The sequence below is a fragment of the Delphinapterus leucas genome, chromosome 6, assembly GCF_059928025.1.
Source record: "Delphinapterus leucas isolate spDelLeu-1000000601 "Yukka" chromosome 6, BTC_Dleu_Yukka2, whole genome shotgun sequence".
In the NCBI taxonomy this organism is placed as follows: domain Eukaryota; kingdom Metazoa; phylum Chordata; class Mammalia; order Artiodactyla; family Monodontidae; genus Delphinapterus; species Delphinapterus leucas.
In genome coordinates, this window is record NC_143134.1 from 35,435,431 (window position 1) to 35,455,247 (window position 19,817).

Here is a 19,817-nt window from a genome sequence, read left to right on the forward strand (position 1 = left end):
CCTCATAGAACACAGCAGAATGAACAAAAATAAGTGCAACTCAATTTGAGCTAGGTTTCTGAGCCCAGTGGGCACAGCTCTTCCCCAAGGAAGCCCTTGTCCCCGTCCCCAAATGCAGGAGGCAGCATCTTGCTTTCCACAACGAGAGTGCTGGGAATGGCTGTGTGGCGGGCACCCTCCAGGGAGTATGGGGTGTGCAGGGAATTGTGCTCCAGGCGAGGGGGCCGTGGGCCGGAGCACAGACACCCTCCGTGCTAGTGTGGCCTTGCTGAGTGACCTTGGGGACACCTGAGCCGTCCTTGCCCATCCCACGTTTGCCTGCTTGGCTCCCTGGGATGCCACTGGGTAAGCCGGGTGTGGCAGCCCCTCCCGGGCAGCTCATCTGCCCTCCAGGTGGGCACTGACTGTCAGTGCCAGACACTAAAGTCACTGCCCATCTGTCTTAGCACAGACAGCCTCTGGGGAGCACAGGGCCTCGTAGCATTTAGTCATGGTGCAATAAGGAGGCCTCGCCCTGCCCCAGTGGACCTGGAATACCAGATGAGGCAGCAGCGGTACAGAGAATCAGGGTCGGCCCTGCCTCCCACCTCTCTAGATAGGGTCCCTCAGATTTCCCCACCACACTTGCCACTGGCCTGTTCTGGGCAGCTGTCCAGGATCTGGGATTGGCCTCAAACCTGCAAAACAATGTATCTTTTTGCACTTGGAAAACTGCCCATGGGCCTCCCTCTGGGCAGAGCTAGGCTCTGCTCCATTGAGAGCTCTCCTGGCTGACTCTTAGTGGGTTTCCTGCCTCAACCAGCGGGGCTCCCAGAAACCTTACATTTGAAAGCCAAGCAGTGTGCTTTGCTTTTTTTTTTTTCTCCTTTCTCTCTCTCTCTCTTTTGTTTTTTGAATAAGCTTCTAGAGACACACACACTTCTACCTGAAGCTTGGGGCTTGGCCCTGCACCTCCGCCCCTCGGCGAAGCTCGTGTGAACCTCCACACTGACTTGGGGGCCGCCCAGCTAGCTCAGGAGGCTGGTCCCTTCTCTCTGAACTGCTGGCCTTTGCTCCTCCTCACACACTGATGACTTTTGCTTAGAGTGTGGTGGCTTGTCCCCCATGTGTGCTGTCCTGCCTAACCCTGTGGTCTTGTGTCATTTCTTCTTCCCTTGCAGGGTCTGCCTTGAAGCGTCTCTGTCTAGGCAAAGAGCACAGCAGTCGTAATTATCGGGTTTTTTACCCCTTGTCCGCTTCCATCGCATGGGCTTTATTGTCGCTAGTGTGCATCAGGGTTTCTGCGACTAGACCGGGAGCCAAGGGCCCAGCGGGTGGCCGGGCGTGGGCCTGCTCTGCGCCCACCCTTCACGGGTGCTGCTTGGCCTCCGCCTGGCGAGATAGCCGCCCTCGGGCGCCCTTTTGAGTCTCCATGGCTCCTAGAGTTTGTGCATTCTTGCCAGTTCACATCTAACAGGCTGTCCTTCTCCGGAACATCCACATATTACCAATCATTAATTGGCTCCTTTTCCAAAACCGTAGGAATGAGTATTTCCTTGAAGTGCTAAAGATGAGTGCCCCTCACAGAGGAGAGATGCCAGGACAAAATGGGTATCAGTTTACCTGGGCCGCCCACTGCTCTCATCTCATGCCCTTTTTTTTTTTTTTTTTTTTTTTAATTTCTCTGTTTTTCTTTTCTGGCTGAAATGTTCATGTAGAAATAGCAGCGTGTGTAAAATCTCATCACTAATGTTTAACTGTTTGTGTCTGTGCTGTTTCATTGCTAGCCTCTAAAGTAAACTACATATTGCAATGGCTTGTTTGAAGAGATGGTCATTAGGTTATTTATTTAATGCAGAAAATTTAAAAATTGGTTTTTCCAAAATTGCCAATAAGAAATTACGTGCTGAGGAAGGAAAGGGACACAATTCAAAAAAATTTAAAAGTCCTGTTTTGGTCATTAAAGAAAGATCTTTGACTGAAGTGGCCAAGTGCGCTCACCTTTGTCCAGCTCCACCTAAGCCACAGCCCCAGGCCTTCCCGGGCAGCCGGGCCTCCCAGTTCCTCCTGCGATAGGCATCAGCCCCTCAGTTGGCACCAAGCTTGTAAACCCATGTCGGAAGGCTCTGGGTATTTGTATCCTTTATTATTATTACACACTCTGGTGAGGAGAGGCGTGATTTCTGTGTCTTAAATTCCAAGTCACCGAGTCATTATCATTCACGGAAACATCAGCAGTCCAGCCCTATTGCAAGCATTCTCCCTTTGCTGGAAGGATGGCAACAGCTGCTAAGCATTCTGCCTAAAGTATTGTTGGATCGCCTCTGAATCCTCATATTAGAGCTGAGAGTGCAGAAGCGTGAGGAATTTGCCCCCAGTCTGTGTCCAGCTGCACCAGGAGTTTTCTAAACTCTCTCACATGGGGGTCTGGTGGTCCTGGGCAGTGTGGGCACAGAGGATGCTGAGTGAGGCTGCCAGCAGCTGGGGTCCTGTCCCCTGGCTGATGAGATGGGTGATGGCTGCCTGGCAATGCCCAGTCCCCTGAGGTCGCTCCACTGTGTCTAAAACTGCATGGACGCCCCCCCAATGCAGACCATCTCCTGAAGCAAGGTGTTGCCTGGCTTAAGCGAGACCACTGTATGAATGACTGCAGCCAGCCAGTGGTGCTGGCGTGTGGTGTCACCAACCCTGGCCTGTGTGTGCTCTCTAGGGTCCTCCACCAGCAGCCTGGTCCCGGGCCCTGAGCCGGGCCCCCAACCTGCCCTGCACATCCAGGCGCAGGTGAACAACAGCAACAACAAGAAAGGCACCTTCACGGACGACCTGCACAAGTTGGTGGATGATTGGACAAGCAAGACGGTTGGGCCCACACAGCTGAAGCCGTCACTCAACCAGTTGAAGCAGACGCAGAAGTTGCATGACATGGAGGCCATGGCAGGCTGGCCCCCGGCCTCTGGCGAGGCACGGGCTGTAAGTGGGGCACGGTGGGGTGGGGGGGCGGGCCGGGCTTGCCCAGAGCCGAAGACACAGAATGGGAATGAAGCTGTGACTCCAGATCTCAGCAGAACCTCTGAGCAGCAGGCCTTAGCCCAGTGTTGGGCAGTGTCTAGGTGGGACTGGCCAGCAGCTTGCAGGTGTGGCCTCATCCTGGTGAGCCCACCTCAACCTGTCTTCCACCAGAGCCCAAGCTGGCAAAGTGGGTGGGGTCTGTACGACATACCCAGGGGACACCCCTTATTGAGTTTTAGCTCAGGTGCCCCAGACCACGTGGGACAGAAGTGAGGAGCTGCTGTCTTAGGTTTTGTTGTGTGAATTGTTCCTGTATTAGGACTGCTTACTTCAAAGCCTACTTGAAGGAGTATTCCCTCTTTTTCAGTCTCCTGGAGGAGTTTGTGCAAGATTATGTTATTTTTTCCTGAAATGTTTAGCAGAGTTCACTGGTGAAGCCATCCGGGCCAGGAGGGTTTTGTTTTTCTTTTTAACATTTAATTTTTTATTGGAGTATAGTTGATTAACAATGTTGTCTTAGTTTCAGGTGTACATCAAAGTGATTCAGTTATACATATACATGTATCTATTCTTTTTCAAATTCTTTTCCCATTTAGGTTGTCACATAATGTTGAGCAGAGTTCCCTGTGCTATATAGTGGGTCCTTGTTGATTATCCATTTTAAATATAGCAGTGTGTACATGTCAATCCCAAACTCCCTATTCCTCCTGGACCCTTCTCCCTGGTAACCATAAGTTCAGTTCTCTAAGTCTGTGAATCTGTTTCTCTTTTGTAAATAAGTTCATTTGTATCATTTTTTATTTTAGATTCCACATATAAGTGGTATTGTATGATATTTGTCTTTCTCTGTCTAACTTACTTCACTCAGTATGACAATCTCTAGGTCCATCCATGTTGCTGCAAATGGCATTATTTCATTCTTCTTAGTGGCTGGGTAATATTCCGTTGTATATATGTACCACATCTTCTTTATCCATTCCTCTGTTGATGGACATGTAGATTGCTTCCATGTCTTGGCTATTGTAAAAAGTGCTGCAGTGAACATTGGGGTGCATGTATCCTTTTGGACCATGTTTTTCTCCAGATATATGCCGAGGAGTGGGATTGCTGGGTCGTATGGTAGTTCTATTTTTAGTTTTTTAAGGAACCTCCATACTGTTCTCCATAGTGGCTGTACCAATTTACATTCCCACCAACAGTGAAGGAGGGTTCCCTTCTCTCCATACCCTCTCCAGCATTTATTGTTTGTAGATTTTTTGATGATGGCCATTTTTTTTTTTTTTGAATGTGGGAAGGTTCCCCTATGATCTTTTACTTCAAAAAGTTTCAAACATACAAAAGATTGAAAATTCTTCAGTGAACTCTCAGGTACCTTCTACCTATGAGCTATGATTGACATTTTGCTGTTACATATTTATCACCCATGTCTACATCCCTTGAGGGTAAGGTTTCCATTATGGATTTAATTTCTTTTACAGTTTTAGTACCATTTGGGTTTTCTATTTCTTCTTTCTGTTAAGTACTGCTTTTCTAACGATTTGATACACCTGTAAATTTATCTAAGTTTTCCAATTAATTGGTATAAAGTTGTTTATAATATTTTCTCTTCACAGTTTGCAGGATTTGCAGTGATGTCTTGTTTTTCATTCTGATATTGGTGATTTCTCTGAATTTATATATTTTATTCGCCTTTTCAAAGAACTTATCACTTTGATGGTAATTCTTTATTGTATATTTGATTAGCTTCTTCCTTTTATTATTTCTTCTCTTCTATCTTTGGGTTACTTTTTTGTTCTAGAAAGTTTCTTGAGATGTGTAGTGCATTGATTTTGAGCCTTTCTTCTTTTATAATACAGACATTCAGGCTATAAAATTCCTTCTAGTGGTATTAGCTGCATTCCAAAAGTTTTGATATGTAGCATTTTCTTTAACCTCTGATCAAAATATTTTATAATTTCCATGGTGATTTGAGGTAATATAGTTATTAATTTCCTCATGAGCTTTTTGATAGTGGTTTTCTGGGGATTTTTTAAGCCTAATTGCACTGTGGTAAGAGAACAGATTTTGTGTGTTTCCAGTTCTTTAAAACTTGCTGGGACTGGATTTTTGACCCAAGCTGTCAGCCGCTGCTCCACAGGTGCTTGAGGTCATCCTCTTTCATTCCCTCTCACGTCCACACTCCCAGTCTGAACTTTTGTTCCTCTTCTGTAGTAACCTCCTGACACTGCACCTCCATGAGTTTAACTCTTCAAACCTATTCTCCATTATTCTGGGACAGAACTGAGAATTCATAACACAGCCCCGAGGCCCTGCAGGTTCTGCACCTGAGCCTCTACTCTTCTGTCCAGACTCCACCACATCAGCTCTCAGTATCTGTGCTGGGCCAGGCCCTGTCGGTCAGCTCTGCTAATTCTGTTGTTCAGATGTCTAGAATTCTTTTTTTTTTTTTTTTTTTTGCGGTACGCGGGCCTCTCACTGTTGTGGCCTCTCCTGTTGCGGAGGACAGGCTCCGGACGCGCAGGCTCAGCGGCCATGGCTCACGGGGCCAGCCGCTCCGCGGCATGTGGTATCTTCCCAGACTGGGGCATGAACCCGTGTCCCCTGCATCGGCAGGCAGACTCTCAACCACTGCGCCGCCAGGGAAGCCCTGGGATTCTTAATAAGGTTTTTTTTTTTTTAAACTATTCACCACTATCCATTTCTAGAACTTTTTTATTATCCCAAACAGAAACTACTCAATAAGAAATAACTCTCCAGTCCCTCTTTCTGGTAACTCTGGTAACCTCTATTCTACTATGAATTTGACTTCTCTTGGTACCTCATATAAGTGGAATCATACAGTATGTGTCTATAACTGGTTTATGTCACTTAGCATAATGTCTTTAAGTTTCATCCATGTTATAGTGTATGTCAGAATTTCCTTCCTTTTTATTTACTTATTTTTTATTACTATTTTTTTCATCTTTATTCAAGTATAATTGCTTTACAATGTTGTGTTAGTTACTGCTGTACAGCAAAGTGAATCAGCTATATGTGTACATGTATCCCCATATCCCCTCCCTCTTGAGCCTCCCTCCCACCTTCCCTATCCCACCCCTGTAGGTCGTCACAAAGCATCGAGCTGACCTCCCTGTGCTCTGCAGCAGCTTCCCACTAGTCATCCATTTTATAGTTGGTAGTGTATGTAAGTCAGTGCTACTCTCTCACTTTGTCCCAGAGTCTCCTTCCCCCACTGTGTCCTCAAGTCTGTTCTCTACATCTGTGTCTTTATTCCTGCCCTGCCACTACGTTCATCAGTACCGGTTTTTTAGATTCCATATATATGTGTTAGCATACGGTATTTGTTTTTCTCTTTCTGACTTACTTCACTCTGTGTGACAGACTCTAGGTCCATCCACCTCATTACAAATAACTCAGTTTCATTCCTTTTATGGTTGAGTAATATTCCATTGTATGTATGTGACACATCTTCTTTATCCATTCGTCTGTCGATGGACATTTAGGTTGCTTCCATGTCCTGGCTATTGTAAATAGTGCTGCAATGAACACTGTGGTACATGTGTCCTTTGGAATTATGGTATTCTCAGGGTATATGCCCCAATAGTGGGATTGCTGGGTCATATGGTAGTTCTATTTTTAGCTTTTTAAGGACCCTCCGTACTGTTCTCCTCCATAGTAGCTGTATCAATTTACGTTCCCACCAACAGTGGAAGAGGGTTCCCTTTTCTCCACACCCTCTCCAGCATTTATAGTTTGTAGATTTTTTGATGATGGCCATTCTGACCGGTGTGAGGTGACACCATGATTTTGATTTGCATTTCTCTAATGATTAGTGATGCTGAGCATCTTTTCATATGTTTGTTGCAATCTGTGTATCTTCTTTGGAGAAATGACTATTTAGGTCTTCTGCCCATTTTTGGATTGGGTTGTTTGTTTTTTTGATATTGAGCTGCATGAGATGCTTGTAAATTTTGGAGATTAATCCTTTGTCAGTTGCTTCATTTGCAAATATCTTCTCCCATTCTGAGGGTTGTCTTTTGGTCTTGTTTATGGTTTCCTTTGCTGTGCAAAAGCTTTTAAGTTTCATTAGGTCCCATTTGTTTTGGTTGTTGTTGTTTTTGTTTTTTTTGTGGTACACGGGCCTCTCAGTGTTGTGGCGTCTCCCATTGCGGAGCACAGGCTCCGGACGCGCAGGCTCAGCGGCCATGGCTCACGGTCCCAGCCGCTCCACGGCATGTGGGATCTTCCCAGACTGGGGCACGAACCCGTGTCCCCTGCATCGGCAGGTGGACTCTCAACCACTGCGCCACCAGGGAAGCCCCATTTGTTTATTTTTGTTTTTATTTCCATTTCTCTAGGCGGTGGGTCAAAGAGGATCTTGCTGTGATTTATGTCATAGAGTGTTCTGCCTGTTTTCCTCTAAGAGTTTGATGGTGTCTGGCCTTACATTTAGGTCTTTAATCCATCTTGAGTTTATTTTTGTGTATGGTGTTAGGAAGTGTTCTAATGTCATTCTTTTACATGTAGCTGTCCAGTTTTCCCAGCGCCACTTACTGAAGAGGCTGTCTTTTCTCCATTGTATATTCTTCCCTCCTTTGTCAAAGATAAAGTGACCATATGTGTGTGGGTTTATCTCTGGGCTTTCTATCCTGTTCCATTGATCTATATTTCTGTTTTTGTTCCAGTACCATACTGTCTTGATTAGTGTAGCTTTGTAGTATAGTGTGAAGTCAGGGAGCCTGGATTCCTCCAGCTCTGTCTTTCTTTCTCAAGATTGCTTTGGCTATTCGGGGTCTTTCGTGTTTCCATACAAATTGTAAAATTTCTTGTTCTACTTCTGTGAAAAATGCCACTGGTAATTTCATAGGGGTTGCATTGAGTCTGTAGATTGCTTTGGGTAGTAGAGTCATTTTCACAATGTTGATTCTTCCAATCCAAGAACATGGTATATCTCTGCATCTGTTTGTATCATCTTTTTTAAAAATTAATTAATTAATTTTTTAACATGTTTATTGGAGTATAATTGCTTTACAATGGTGTGTTAGTTTCTGCTTTATAACAAAGTGAATCAGCTATAGATATACATATATCCCCATTTCTCCTCCCTCTTGCATTTCCCTCCCAGCCCCCCATCCCACCCCTCTAGGTGGACTGTTAGTATCATCTTTGATTTCTTTCATCAGTGTCTTGAAAGACTTTCCTTCCTTTTAAATGCTGAGTCATAGTCCGTTGTACGTACATACCACATTTTGTTATATCCGTTCATCCGTTGATGACACCTGGGTTGCTTCTACCTTTTAACTGTTGTGCATAATGCTACTATGAACATGGGTATATAGATATCTCTTTGAGTCTTTGCTTTCAGTTCTTTAGGGTATATACCCAGAAGTGGAATCACTAGATCATATGGTAATTCTAGTTTTAATTTTGTGAGGAATCACCAAACTACTTTCCAGAGCAGCTGCACCATTTTACATCCCCACCAACAGTACACAAGGGCTCCAGTTTCTCCACATCCTCTCTAATACTTTCTATTTTCTGATTTTTTTCATGGTAGCCATCTTGATAGGTGTGAGGTGGTTTGCATTTCCCTAATGATCAGTGATGTTGAGCATCTTTTCATGAGCTTATTGGCCATTTGTATGTCTTCTTTGGAAAAATAATTCAAGCCTTTTGCCTATTTTTTAAATATAAACAACAGAAATTTATTTCTCACAGTCCTGGAGGCTGGACGTCTGACATGAGGATGTCAGCATGCAAGGGTGAGGGCCTCTTCCAGGTTGCAGACTTCTCATTGTATCCTCACATGGTGGAAGGGGTTTTTGCCCATTTTTTCATTGAGTTGTTTCTTTTTTTGTTGTTGAGTTGGAGGGATTCTCTCTATATTCTGGATATTAATCGCTTTTCAGATATGTGATTTCCAAAAATAATTCCCATTCTGTGAGTTACCTTTTTACTCGGTTGATAATGTCTTTTGATGCATAAAGCTTTTTCATTTTTATGAATTCCAGTTTATTTTTTCTTTTGTTGCCTATGTCATTGGATTTGGCAATGATTTATTGCCAAATCCAATGTTATAAAGCTTTCCCCCCATGTTTCCTTCTAAGTGCTCTCTAAAGATGCTAAGAGTTTAATGATTGTAGCTCTTATGTTTAGGCCTTTTATCCATTTTGAGTTAATTTTTATATATGGTGTTTGGTAAGGGACCATGTTTATTCTTTTGCATGTTGATATCTAGTTGTCCCAGCAGTATTTGTTGAAAAAAACTGTCCTTTTCCCATTGAATGGTCTCGGCACCCTTTTTGAAAATCAGTTGGTCATATATGCAAAGGTTTATTTCTGGATTTTCTGTTCTATTTCGTTGGTGTACAGTCTGTCATGTTGCTAATATTACACTGTTTTGATTTCTGTAGCTTTGCAGTAAGCTCTGAAGTCAAGAAGTATGAGTCTTCCAACTTTGTTCTTTTTTAGGACCGTTTTGCTTATTGGGATCCCTTGAGAATCCAAATGAGTTTTAGGATGAGTTTTTCTATTTTTTGAAAAAATGCCATTGAGACTTTGATAGTGATGCATCAAATCTCTATAGATTGGCTTTGGGTGGTATTGACATATTAACAATATTAAGTCTTCAAATCCACAAACATGGGATGTCTTCCCATTTACTTATGTCTTCTTTAATTTCTTTTGGCAATGTTTTGCAGTTTTCAGTGTGTAAGTCTTTCAACTCCTTAGTTTAATTATTCCTAAGTATTTTATTCTTTTTTGTGCTTAAATGTAATTGTTTTCTTAATTTTCTTTTCAGATTGTTCATTGCTAGTGTATAAAAATACAACTGGGACTTCCCTGGCAGTCCAGTGGTTAAAACTCCATGCTTCCAATGCAGAGGATGCAGGTTTGATCCCTGGTTGGGGAACTAGGATCCCACATGCCACGTGGAGCAGCCAAAAAAAAAAAAAAAATGCCACTGATTTTGATGTGTTGATTTTCTACCCTGCAACTTTGCTGAATTCATAAATTAGTTCTAGCAGTTTGTATGTGTGTGTGCGTGTGTGTGTGTGTGTGTGTGTGTGTGTGTGTTCTTTAGGGTTATCTGCATATAAGAAATGTTATTCTGAACAGAGATACTTTTACTTCTTCCTTTCCAATTTGGGTGCCTTTTATTTCCTTTTCTTGCCTAATTTCTCTGGGTAGAACTTCAAGTACTATATTGAATAGAAATGGAAAAAGTGGGCATCTCTGTCTTGATCTTAAAGGAAAAATGTTCAGTCTTTCACCATTGGGTGTGATGTTAACAAGGGTTTTTTCACATATGGCCTTTACCATACTGAGAAAATTCTATTTTATTTCTAGCATGTTGAGTGGTGTTGTCATGAAAGAGTGTTGGATTTTGTCAAATGGTTTTTCTGCATTAATTAAGATGATTATATTTTTTAACTCTTCATTCTATTTTTTTTACATCTTTATTGGAGTATAATTGCTTTACAATGGTGTGTTAGTTTCTGCTTTATAACAAAGTGAATCAGTTATACATATACATATGTTCCCATATCTCTTCCCTCTTGCGTCTCTCTCCCTCCCACCCTCCCTATCCCACCCCTCTAGGTGGTCACAAAGCACTGAGTTGATCTCCCTGTGCTATGCGGCTGCTTCCCACTAGCTATCTATTTTACGTTTGGTAGTGTATATATGTCCATGCCACTCTCTCACTTTGTCACAGCTTACCGTTCCCCCTCCCCATATCCTCAAGTCCATTCTCTAGTAGGTCTGTGTCTTTATTCCCGTCTTACCCCTAGGTTCTTCATGACATTTTGTTTTCTTAGATTCCATATATATGTGTTAGCATACGGTATTTGTCTTTCTCTTTCTGACTTACTTCACTCTGTATGACAGACTCTAGGTCTATCCACCTCATTACAAATAGCTCAATTTCGTTTCTTTTTATGGCTGAGTAATATTCCATTGTATATATGTGCCACATCTTCTTTATCCATTCATCCAATGATGGACACTTAGGTTGTTTCCATCTCCTGGCTATTGTAAATAGAGCTGCAATGAACATTTTGGTACATGACTCTTTTTGAATTATGGTTTTCCTAACTCTTCATTCCATTAATGGTGTGTTAAATTGATTGATTTTCATATATTAAACCATCCTTGCAGGGTTGCACCTGGTCATGGTGTATACTCCTTCTAATATGCTATTGAATCCAGTTTGCTAATGTTTTAGTGAAGATTTCTACATCAGTATTTATCACAGGTATTTGTAATTTTTTTTTCTTATGATGTCTTTATCTGGCTTTGATACCAGAGTGATGCTCGCTACATAGAATGAGTTAGGAAGTGTTCCCACCTCTTCAACTTTTTGGAAGAGTTTGAGAAATATTGGTGTTAATTCTTCTTTAAATGGTACAGTTCACCGTGGAAGCTGTCTGGTCCTGGGCTTTTCTTTGTTGAGAGGTTTTTTATTAATAATTCAATCTCACTACTTGTTACAGGTCTATTCAGATTTTCTATTTCCTCTTGAGTCAGTTTTGGAAGTTTGTGTGTTTCTAGGAATTTGTCTATTTCATCTGAGTTATCCAGTTTGGTAGCTAAAGACTTTGCCAATTTTTGATCTTTTTAAAACACCAACTTTTGGTTTTGTTGATTTTCCTTTATTGTTTTTCTATTTTGTATTTTGTTTATCTCAGTTTATTATGGTATACAGTTAAGTTATTGGCTTAAGATCTTTCTTCTTTTTTAATGTAGACATCTGCAGTTATAAATTTCCCTCTGGACACTTCTTTTGCTATATGTAATAAATTTTAATATGTTGTGTTTTCCTTTTCATTTTTTCTAAGGTGTTTTCTGATTTCCCTGTGACTACGTCTTTGGCTATTTGGTTGTTTGAGTGCATTGTTTACTTTCTACATATATGCCAGTTTTCTAGCTTAAATTTTTTTTAAATTTCATTCATTGTGTTAGAAAAGATACTTTGTATCATTTTAATCTTTTAAAATTGTTTTGTGGACTAACATATGGCCTGTTTTGGAGAATGTTCCCTGTGCACTTTAAAAGAATGTGTCTTTGTTTTGTGCCACCCTCAGCCTATCAGTAGTGATGCTATCAGCTAGAAATGCCTGGGAGCACTCACCTGGGCCTGGGTTCCCCTTTCAGAACCAGTCATATGGCTGGACCAACCCTTGTGGTTCTTAATATGATTGCAAGATTCTTCAGCAATAACCATCAGTAAACTGTGGAAAGGACAAGGTTTATTACTTACAGGTCTGGAGGGGAGGGTTACATGACACACCTGGGGCTACATAGTGAGGTGGCAAGGAGGGAGAGAGAAAGAGAGAGGGTGAGAGAAACAGACAGGCAGGCCTGGGGTTCTGCTTTTATTGGAGTTTCACTAGTTCATTCCTTATTTGTGAACTTAAAATGTAAGAGTGGGAATTACAGTGCAAGAAGAAAAGAAAAAGGCAAATAGCCAAATGGTCAGTTATTTAAAATCAATCAGAGATCTCTAAATTAGAGGAGCTCGGATGGGGGTGGGTGAAGGGGATGGTAGGTCTTTATCTAGTTGTGTGGCTGGCAGTGTTATTATTTGAGTGGGTGCCTCAGGAAATCAAAGCTTAAGTCAGGCACTTACATTACAAAAAAAAAAAGAAAGAAAAGCTACTTGTCAGGGCTTACACTGCAGAATTCTGCTCTCATTGGGTGAAATGTTTTGTAAATGTTTGTTAAGCCTAATGGGCTTGTGATGTTCAGGTCCTCTCCTTACTTATCTTGTATCTGGTTGTCCTATCCTTCATTGAAAGTGAAGTATTAAAGTCTGCAACTATATTGCTATGATTTATGTCAAAGAGTGTTCTGCCTATGTTTTCCTCTAGGAGATTTATGGTTTTCAGTCTTATTTAAGTCATTAATTCATTTTGAGTTTATTTTTATATATGGTGTTAGAGAATGTTCTAATTTTATTCTTTTACAGGTAGCTGTCCAGTTTGCCCAGAACCACTTATTGAAGAGACTATCTTTTCTCCATTATATGTTTTTGCCTCCTTTCTGCTAGATTAATTGACTATAGGTGTGTAGGTTTATTTGTGGATGTCCTATCCTATTCCATCGATCTATATTTCTGTTTTTGTGCCAGTACCATACTGTTTTGATGACTGTAGTTTTGTAGTATAGTCTGAAGTCAGGGAGCCTGATTCCTCCAGCTCCATTTTTCTTTCTCAAGATTGCTTCAGCTAATCAGGGTCTTTTGTGTTTCCATGCACATTTTTAAATTTTTTGTTCTAGCTCTGTGAAAAATGCCACTGGTAGTTTGGTAGGGATTGCACTGAATCTGTAGATTGCCTTGGGCAGTATAGTCATTTTGACAATATTGATTCTTCCCATCCAAGAACATGGTATATCTTTCTATCTGTTTGTGTCATCTTCGATTTCTTTCATCAGTGTCTTATAGTTTTCGGAGTACAGGTCTTTTGTCTCCTTACATAGGTTTATTCCTAGGTATTTTATTCTTTTTGATGTGGTGGCAGATGGGATTGTTTCCTTAATTTCTCTTTCTGATCTTTCATTGTTAGTGTGTAGAAATGCAACAGATTTCTTTGTATTCATTTTGTATCCTACAAATTTACCAGAATCATTGACAAGCTCTAGTAGTTTTCTGGTAGCACCTTTAGGATTTTCTATGTATAGTGTCATGTCATCTCCAAACAGTGACAGTTTTACTTCCTCTTTTCCAATATGGAGACCTTTGATTTCTTTTTCTTCTCTGATTGCTGTGGCTAGGACTTCCAAAACTATGTTGAATAAAAGTGGCGAGAGTGGACATCCTTGTCTTGTTCTTCATCTTTGAGGAAATGCTTTCAGTTTTTCACCATTGAGAATGATGTTGGCTGTGGGTTTGTCATATATGGCCTTTATTATGTTGAGGTAGGTGCCCTCTATTCCCGCTTTCTGGAGAGGTTTTATCATATAAGTGGGTGTTGAATTTTGTCAAAAGCTTTTTCTGCATCTATTGAGATGATCATATGGTTTTTATTCTTTAATATGTTAATGTGGTGTATCACACTGATTGATTTGCAGATATTGAAAAGTTCTTGCATCCCTGGGATAAATGCTACTTGATCATGGTGTATGATCCTTTTAATGTGTTGTTGGATTTGGTTTGCTGGTATTTTGTTGAGGGTTTTTGCATCTGTATTCATCAGTGATACTGTTCTGTAATTTTCTTTTTTTGTAATATCTTTGTCTGGTTTTGGTATCAGGGTGATGGTGGCCTCAGAGAATGAGTTTAGAAGTGTTCCTTACTCTGTGACTTTTTGGAATAGTTTCAGGATAGGTGTTCACTCTTCTCTAAATGTTTGAAAGAATTCACCTATGAAGCCCTCTGGTCCTGGACTTTTGTTTGTTTGGAGTTTTTTAAATCACAGATTCAATTTCAGTACTTGTAATTGGTCTGTTCGTATGTTCAGTTGCTTCCAGGTTCAGTCTTGGGAGATTGTACCTTTCTAAGAATTTGTCCATTTCTTTTAGGTTGTAGTAGTAGTAGTAGTCTGTTATGGTCCTTTTTATTTCTGTGGTATTGGTTGTAACTTCTCCTTTTTCATTTCTAATTTCATTTCTAATTTTATTGATTTGGGCTTTCTCCCTTTTATTCTTGATGAGTCTTGCTAAAGTTTTATCAATTTTCTTTATCTTTTCAAAGAACCAGGCTTTAGTTTCATTGATCTTTTCTATTGTTTTCTTTGTCTCTGTTTCATTTATTTCTGCTCTGATCTTTATGATTTCTTTCCTTCTACTAACTTTGGGTTTTGTTCTTTTTTCTCTAGTTGCTTTAGGTGTAACTTTACGTTGTTTATTTTAGATTTTTCTTATTTCCTGAGGTAAGCTTGTATCTCTATAAACTTCCCTCTTAGAACTGCTTTTGCTGTGTCCCATAGGTTTCAGATCATCATGATTCTGTTTTCATTTAGCTCTAGGTATTTTTTGATTTCCCCTTTGCTTTCTTCAGTAGTCCGTTGGTTATTTAGTAACATACTGTTTAGCCTCCATGTGTTTGTATTTTTTGCAGTTTTTTTTTCTTGTAGTTGATTTCTAATCTCATAGCGTTGTGGTTGGAAAAGATGCTTGAAATGATTTCAGTTTTCTTAAATTTAGCAAGGGTTGTTTTGTGGCCCAGGATGTCATCTATCCTGGAGAATGTTCCATGTGCACTTGAGAAGAATGTGTATTCTGCTGCTTTTGGATGGAATGTTCTGTAAATATCAATTAAGTCCATTTGGTCTAATGTGTCATTTAAGGCCTGTGTTTCCTTATTGATTTTCTGTCCGGATGATCTGCCCATTGATGAAAGTGGGGTGTTAAAGTCACCAGCTATTATTGTGTTACTGTCAATTTTTTCTTTTATGGATGTTAGCATTTCCCTTATATACTGAAGTGCTCCTATGTTAGGTGCATATATGTTAACAACTGTTATATCTTCTTGGCTTGATCCCTTGATCATTATGTATTGTCCTTCCTTGTCTTTTGTAACAGTCTTTATTTTAAAGTCTATTTTGTCTCATATGAGTATTGATACTCCAGCTTTCTTTTCATTTACGTTTGCATGGAATACTTTTTTCCATCCCCTCACTTTTAGTCTGTATGTGTCTCTATAGCTTAAGTGGGTCTCTTATAAACAGCATATATACAGGTCTTAGTTTTGTATCCATTCAGCCAGTCTGTATCTTTCGGTTGGAGCATTTAATCCTTTTACATTTAAGGTAATTATCAATACATATGTTCTTATTGCCCTTTTATTAATTGTTTTGGGTTTGTTTTTGTAGGTCTTTTTCTTCCTTTCCTCCGTTTTTCTCTTCTCTTGTGATTTGATGACTCTGTGTACTGTTGTATTTGGATTCCTTTTTCTTATGTGTGTGTATATCTATTATACATTTTTGGTTTGTGGTTACCGTGAGGTTTTGATACAGCAGTATACACACACACACACACATATATGTACACACACACAATTGTTTTCAGTTGCTGAGCTCTTAATTTCAAATGTATTTCAAATATCCTGCATTTGTACTCTCTTCCTCTCACAATTATGGGTTTAGATATCCTATTTGTGTGTGGATGATTTCTTACCTTTACTGTATGTTTGCCTTTCCTGGTGAGCTTTCCCATTTTGTAATTTTCTTGTTTCCAGTTGTGGCCTTTTCTTTTCCACCTAGAGAAGTTCCTTTAGTATTTGTTGTGAAACTGGTTTGGTGGTGCTGAATTCTTTTACCTGTTGCTTGTCTGTAAAGCTTTTTATTTCTCCGTTGAATCTGAATGAGCACCTTGCTGGGTCGAATATTCTTTCCCTTTCTTCATTTAAATGTATCGTGCCACTCCCTTTTGGCCTGCAGAGTTTCTGCTGAAAAAATCAACTGATTAAAAAAAAAAAAAAATCAACTGATAACCATAAGGGGATTCCCTTGTACATTATTTGTTGCTTATTCCTTGTTGCTTTTAATATTTTCTCTTTGTCTTTAATGTTTGTCAATTTGATTACTGTGTCTTGGCGTGTTCCTGCTTTGGTTAATCCTGCCTGGGACTCTCTGCATTTCCTGGACTTAAGTGAGCGTTTTCTTTCTCATGTTAGGGAAGTTTTCAGCTATTATCTCTTCAAATATTTTCTCAGGCCCTTTCTCTCTCTCCTCTCCTTTTGGGACCCCTATAATGTGAATGTTAGTGAATTTAATTTTGTCCCAGAGGTCTCTTAAACTGTCTTCATTTCTTTTCATTCTTCTTTCTTTATTCTGTTCTGCAGCAGTGATTTCCCCCTTTCTGTCTTCCAGCTCACTTATTCGTTCTTCTGCATCATTTATTCTGCTATTGATTCCTTCTGGTATATTTTTCATTTCAATTATTGTATTCTTCAACTCTGGTTGTTCTCTATATTTTCTAATTCTTCATTAAAAATTTCTTGTATTTTCTTACACTGTGCATCCATTCTTTTTCTGAGATCTTGGATCATCTTTACTATCATTATGCTGAATTCTTTCTCTGGTAGATTGCCTGTCTCTACTTTGCTTAGTTGTTCTTTGGGGTTTTATCTTGTTTGTTTGTCTGGAACAAATTCCTGTATTTGCAGACTCAGTTCTGCAGGCTGCCTGATTGTAGTAGTCTTGTTTCTGGTGTCTGCCCCGGTGGGTGAGGCTGGTATAGACGCTTGTGCAGGTCTCCTAGTGGGAGGGTCTGGTGCCTGCCTACTGGTGGGTGGAGCTGGATCTTGGCCCTTTGGTGGGCCGATGGGCAGAACTGTGTCAAGGGATGTGTCTAGAGGTGGCTGTGGGCTCAAGAAGTCTTTAGGCAGCCTGTCTGCTGATGGGTAGGGCTGTTGTTTGGCCTGAGGCATCCCAGTACTGGAGACTACAGGCTGTTGGGTGGGGCCAGGTCTTGGTGCTGATGACCCAAGCAAGATGTCTGCCTCCTTGAGAGTTCACGTAGCTGCACACTCCCTGAAATCTCCACCACCCATGTCCACATCCCAAGGGAGAGCCACAGCCACGACCCCCTCCCCAGGAGATCCTCCAAGACCAGCAGGTAGGTCTAGCCTAGGCTCCTGTGAAGTCACTGCCTTTGCCCTGGGTCCCAGTACATGCGAGACCGTGTGTGCACCCTCCAAGAGTGGAGTCTCTGCTTCCCCTAGTCCTGTGGAGCTCCTGCAATCAAGCCTTCCTGGCCTTCAAAGCCAAATGTCTCTGGGGCTCCTCCCTCTGATGTCAGACCCCCAGCTGGGGAACCTAACATGGAGCTCAGAACTCTAACTCCTGTGGGAGAACTTCTGCAATATAATAGTTCTCCAGTTTGTGGATCGCCCACCCAGGGTAATGGGATTTGATTATATTGTGAGTGTGCCCCTCCTACCATCTTGTTGTGGTTCCTTCTTTATATCTTTGGATGTAGAATATCTCTTTTGGCAGCTTCCAGTCTTTTTTATCGATGGCTGTTCAGCAGTTAGTTGCGGTTTTGTTGTGAGGTAAGCCCAAGCTCCTTCCACTGTACCATCTTGGATCAGCTCTCAGGAGTTTATTTTCCCATCATTTCACTTTCTTTTTCTTTTTTTAAAGAATTTTTACATGAAATACAGTTGATTTAAACTATTTTATTAGTTTCACGTGTACAACATAGTTATTCAGTATTTTTATAGATGTACATCATTAAAGTTATTATAAAACGTTGGCTGTATTCCCTGTGCTGTATAATATATCCTCGTAGCTTATTTATTTTATACCTATTAGTTTCTACCTCTTAATCCCCTACCACTATCTTGCCCCTCCCTCCCTCCAGCTTCCCACTGGTAACCACTAGTTTGTTTTCTATATATCTGTGAATCTATATGTTTTGTTATATTCGTTTATTTTATTTTTTAGATTCCACATATAACTGATCATATACAATATTTTTCTTTCTCTGATTTATTTCACCTAGCATGATACTCTCCAGGTCCATCCATGTTGATGCAAATGGCAAAATTTCATTTTTTATGGCTGAGTAATATTCCATTATATATGTAACCCACATTTTCTTTATCCATTCATCTGTTGCTTAGGTTGTTTCCATATCTTGGCTATTGTACATGAAGCTCCTGTGATCACTGTGATCACTGTATCTTTTCAAATTAGTGTTTTCATTTTCTATGGATATATACCCAGGAAAGTAATTGCTGGATCATGTGGTGGTTCTATTTTCAGTTTTTTGAAGAACCTCCATAATGTTTTCCATAGTGGCTGCACCAATTTGCATTCCCATCCACAGTGTACTAGGGTAACCTTTTCTCCATATCCTTGCCAACATTTGTTATTGGTGGTCTTTTTGATGATAGCTATTCTGACAGGTGTGAGGTGATACTTCATTGTGGTTTTGATTTACATTTCTCTGATTACCAATGTTGAGAATCTTTTCATGTGCCCTTTGGCCATGTGTATGTCTTCTTTGAGAAATATCTATTCAAGTCTTCTGCCCATTTTTTAATCAGGTTGTTTGTTTTTTTGACATTGAATTATATGAGCTGTTTATGTATTTTGGATATTAACCCCTTATCAGTCATATCACTTGCAAATATTTTCTCACTTTCGATAATAGGTTGTCTTTTCTTTTTGTCAAAGGTTTCTTTAGCTGTGCAAAAGTTTTTAAGTTTAATTAGGTCCCATGTTTGTTTTTGCTTTTGTTTCATTTGCCTTAGGAGACAGAGCCGAAAAAATATTCCTTTGATTTATGTCAAAGAGTGTTCTGCCTAAATTTTCCTCAAGTAGTTTTATGGGTTTCAGTCTTATTTAAGATATTAATTCATTTCGAGTTGATTTTTTTATATGGTGTTAGAGAATGTTCTAATTTTATTCTTTTACATGTAGTTGTCCAGTTTTCCCAGCACCACTTACTGAAGAGACTGCCTTTTCCCCATTGTATATTCTTGCCTCCTTTGTTGTAGATTAATTGACCGTAAGTTTATGGGTTTTGGGAGGGGCTGTTCATTCTGTTCCATTATGTATGTTTCTGTTTTTGTGTCAGTACCATGCTCTTTTGATTACTGTACCTATGTAGTATAATGTGAAGTTGGGGAGTGTGATACCTCCAGCTTTGTTCTTTTTTCTCAAGATTGGTTTGGTAATTGGGAGCCTTTTTGGTTCCATATAAATTTTAGGATTATTTGTTCTAGTTTTGTGGAAAATGTCATGGGTAATTTGATAGGGATTGAATTAAATCTGTAGATTGCTTTGGGTAGTATGGCCATTTTAACAGTATTAATTCTTCCAATTCAGGAACATGGAATATCTTTTCTATTTGTTTGTATCATCTTAAATATCCTT

At 40.3% G+C, this 19,817-nt stretch overlaps 1 protein-coding gene across 1 annotated transcript in view; it reads left to right on the forward strand.

The window, feature by feature from the left end:
• Positions 1-19,817, forward strand: part of WNK2 (WNK lysine deficient protein kinase 2) — a 157,057-nt gene that overhangs the window by 126,548 nt on the left and 10,692 nt on the right. Inside the window, exons 27-28 of the mRNA XM_022564623.3 lie at positions 1,161-1,205; positions 2,690-2,949. Coding sequence (XP_022420331.1) covers positions 1,161-1,205; positions 2,690-2,949 — 305 coding nt within the window. The remainder of the gene's footprint in view (positions 1-1,160; positions 1,206-2,689; positions 2,950-19,817) is intronic.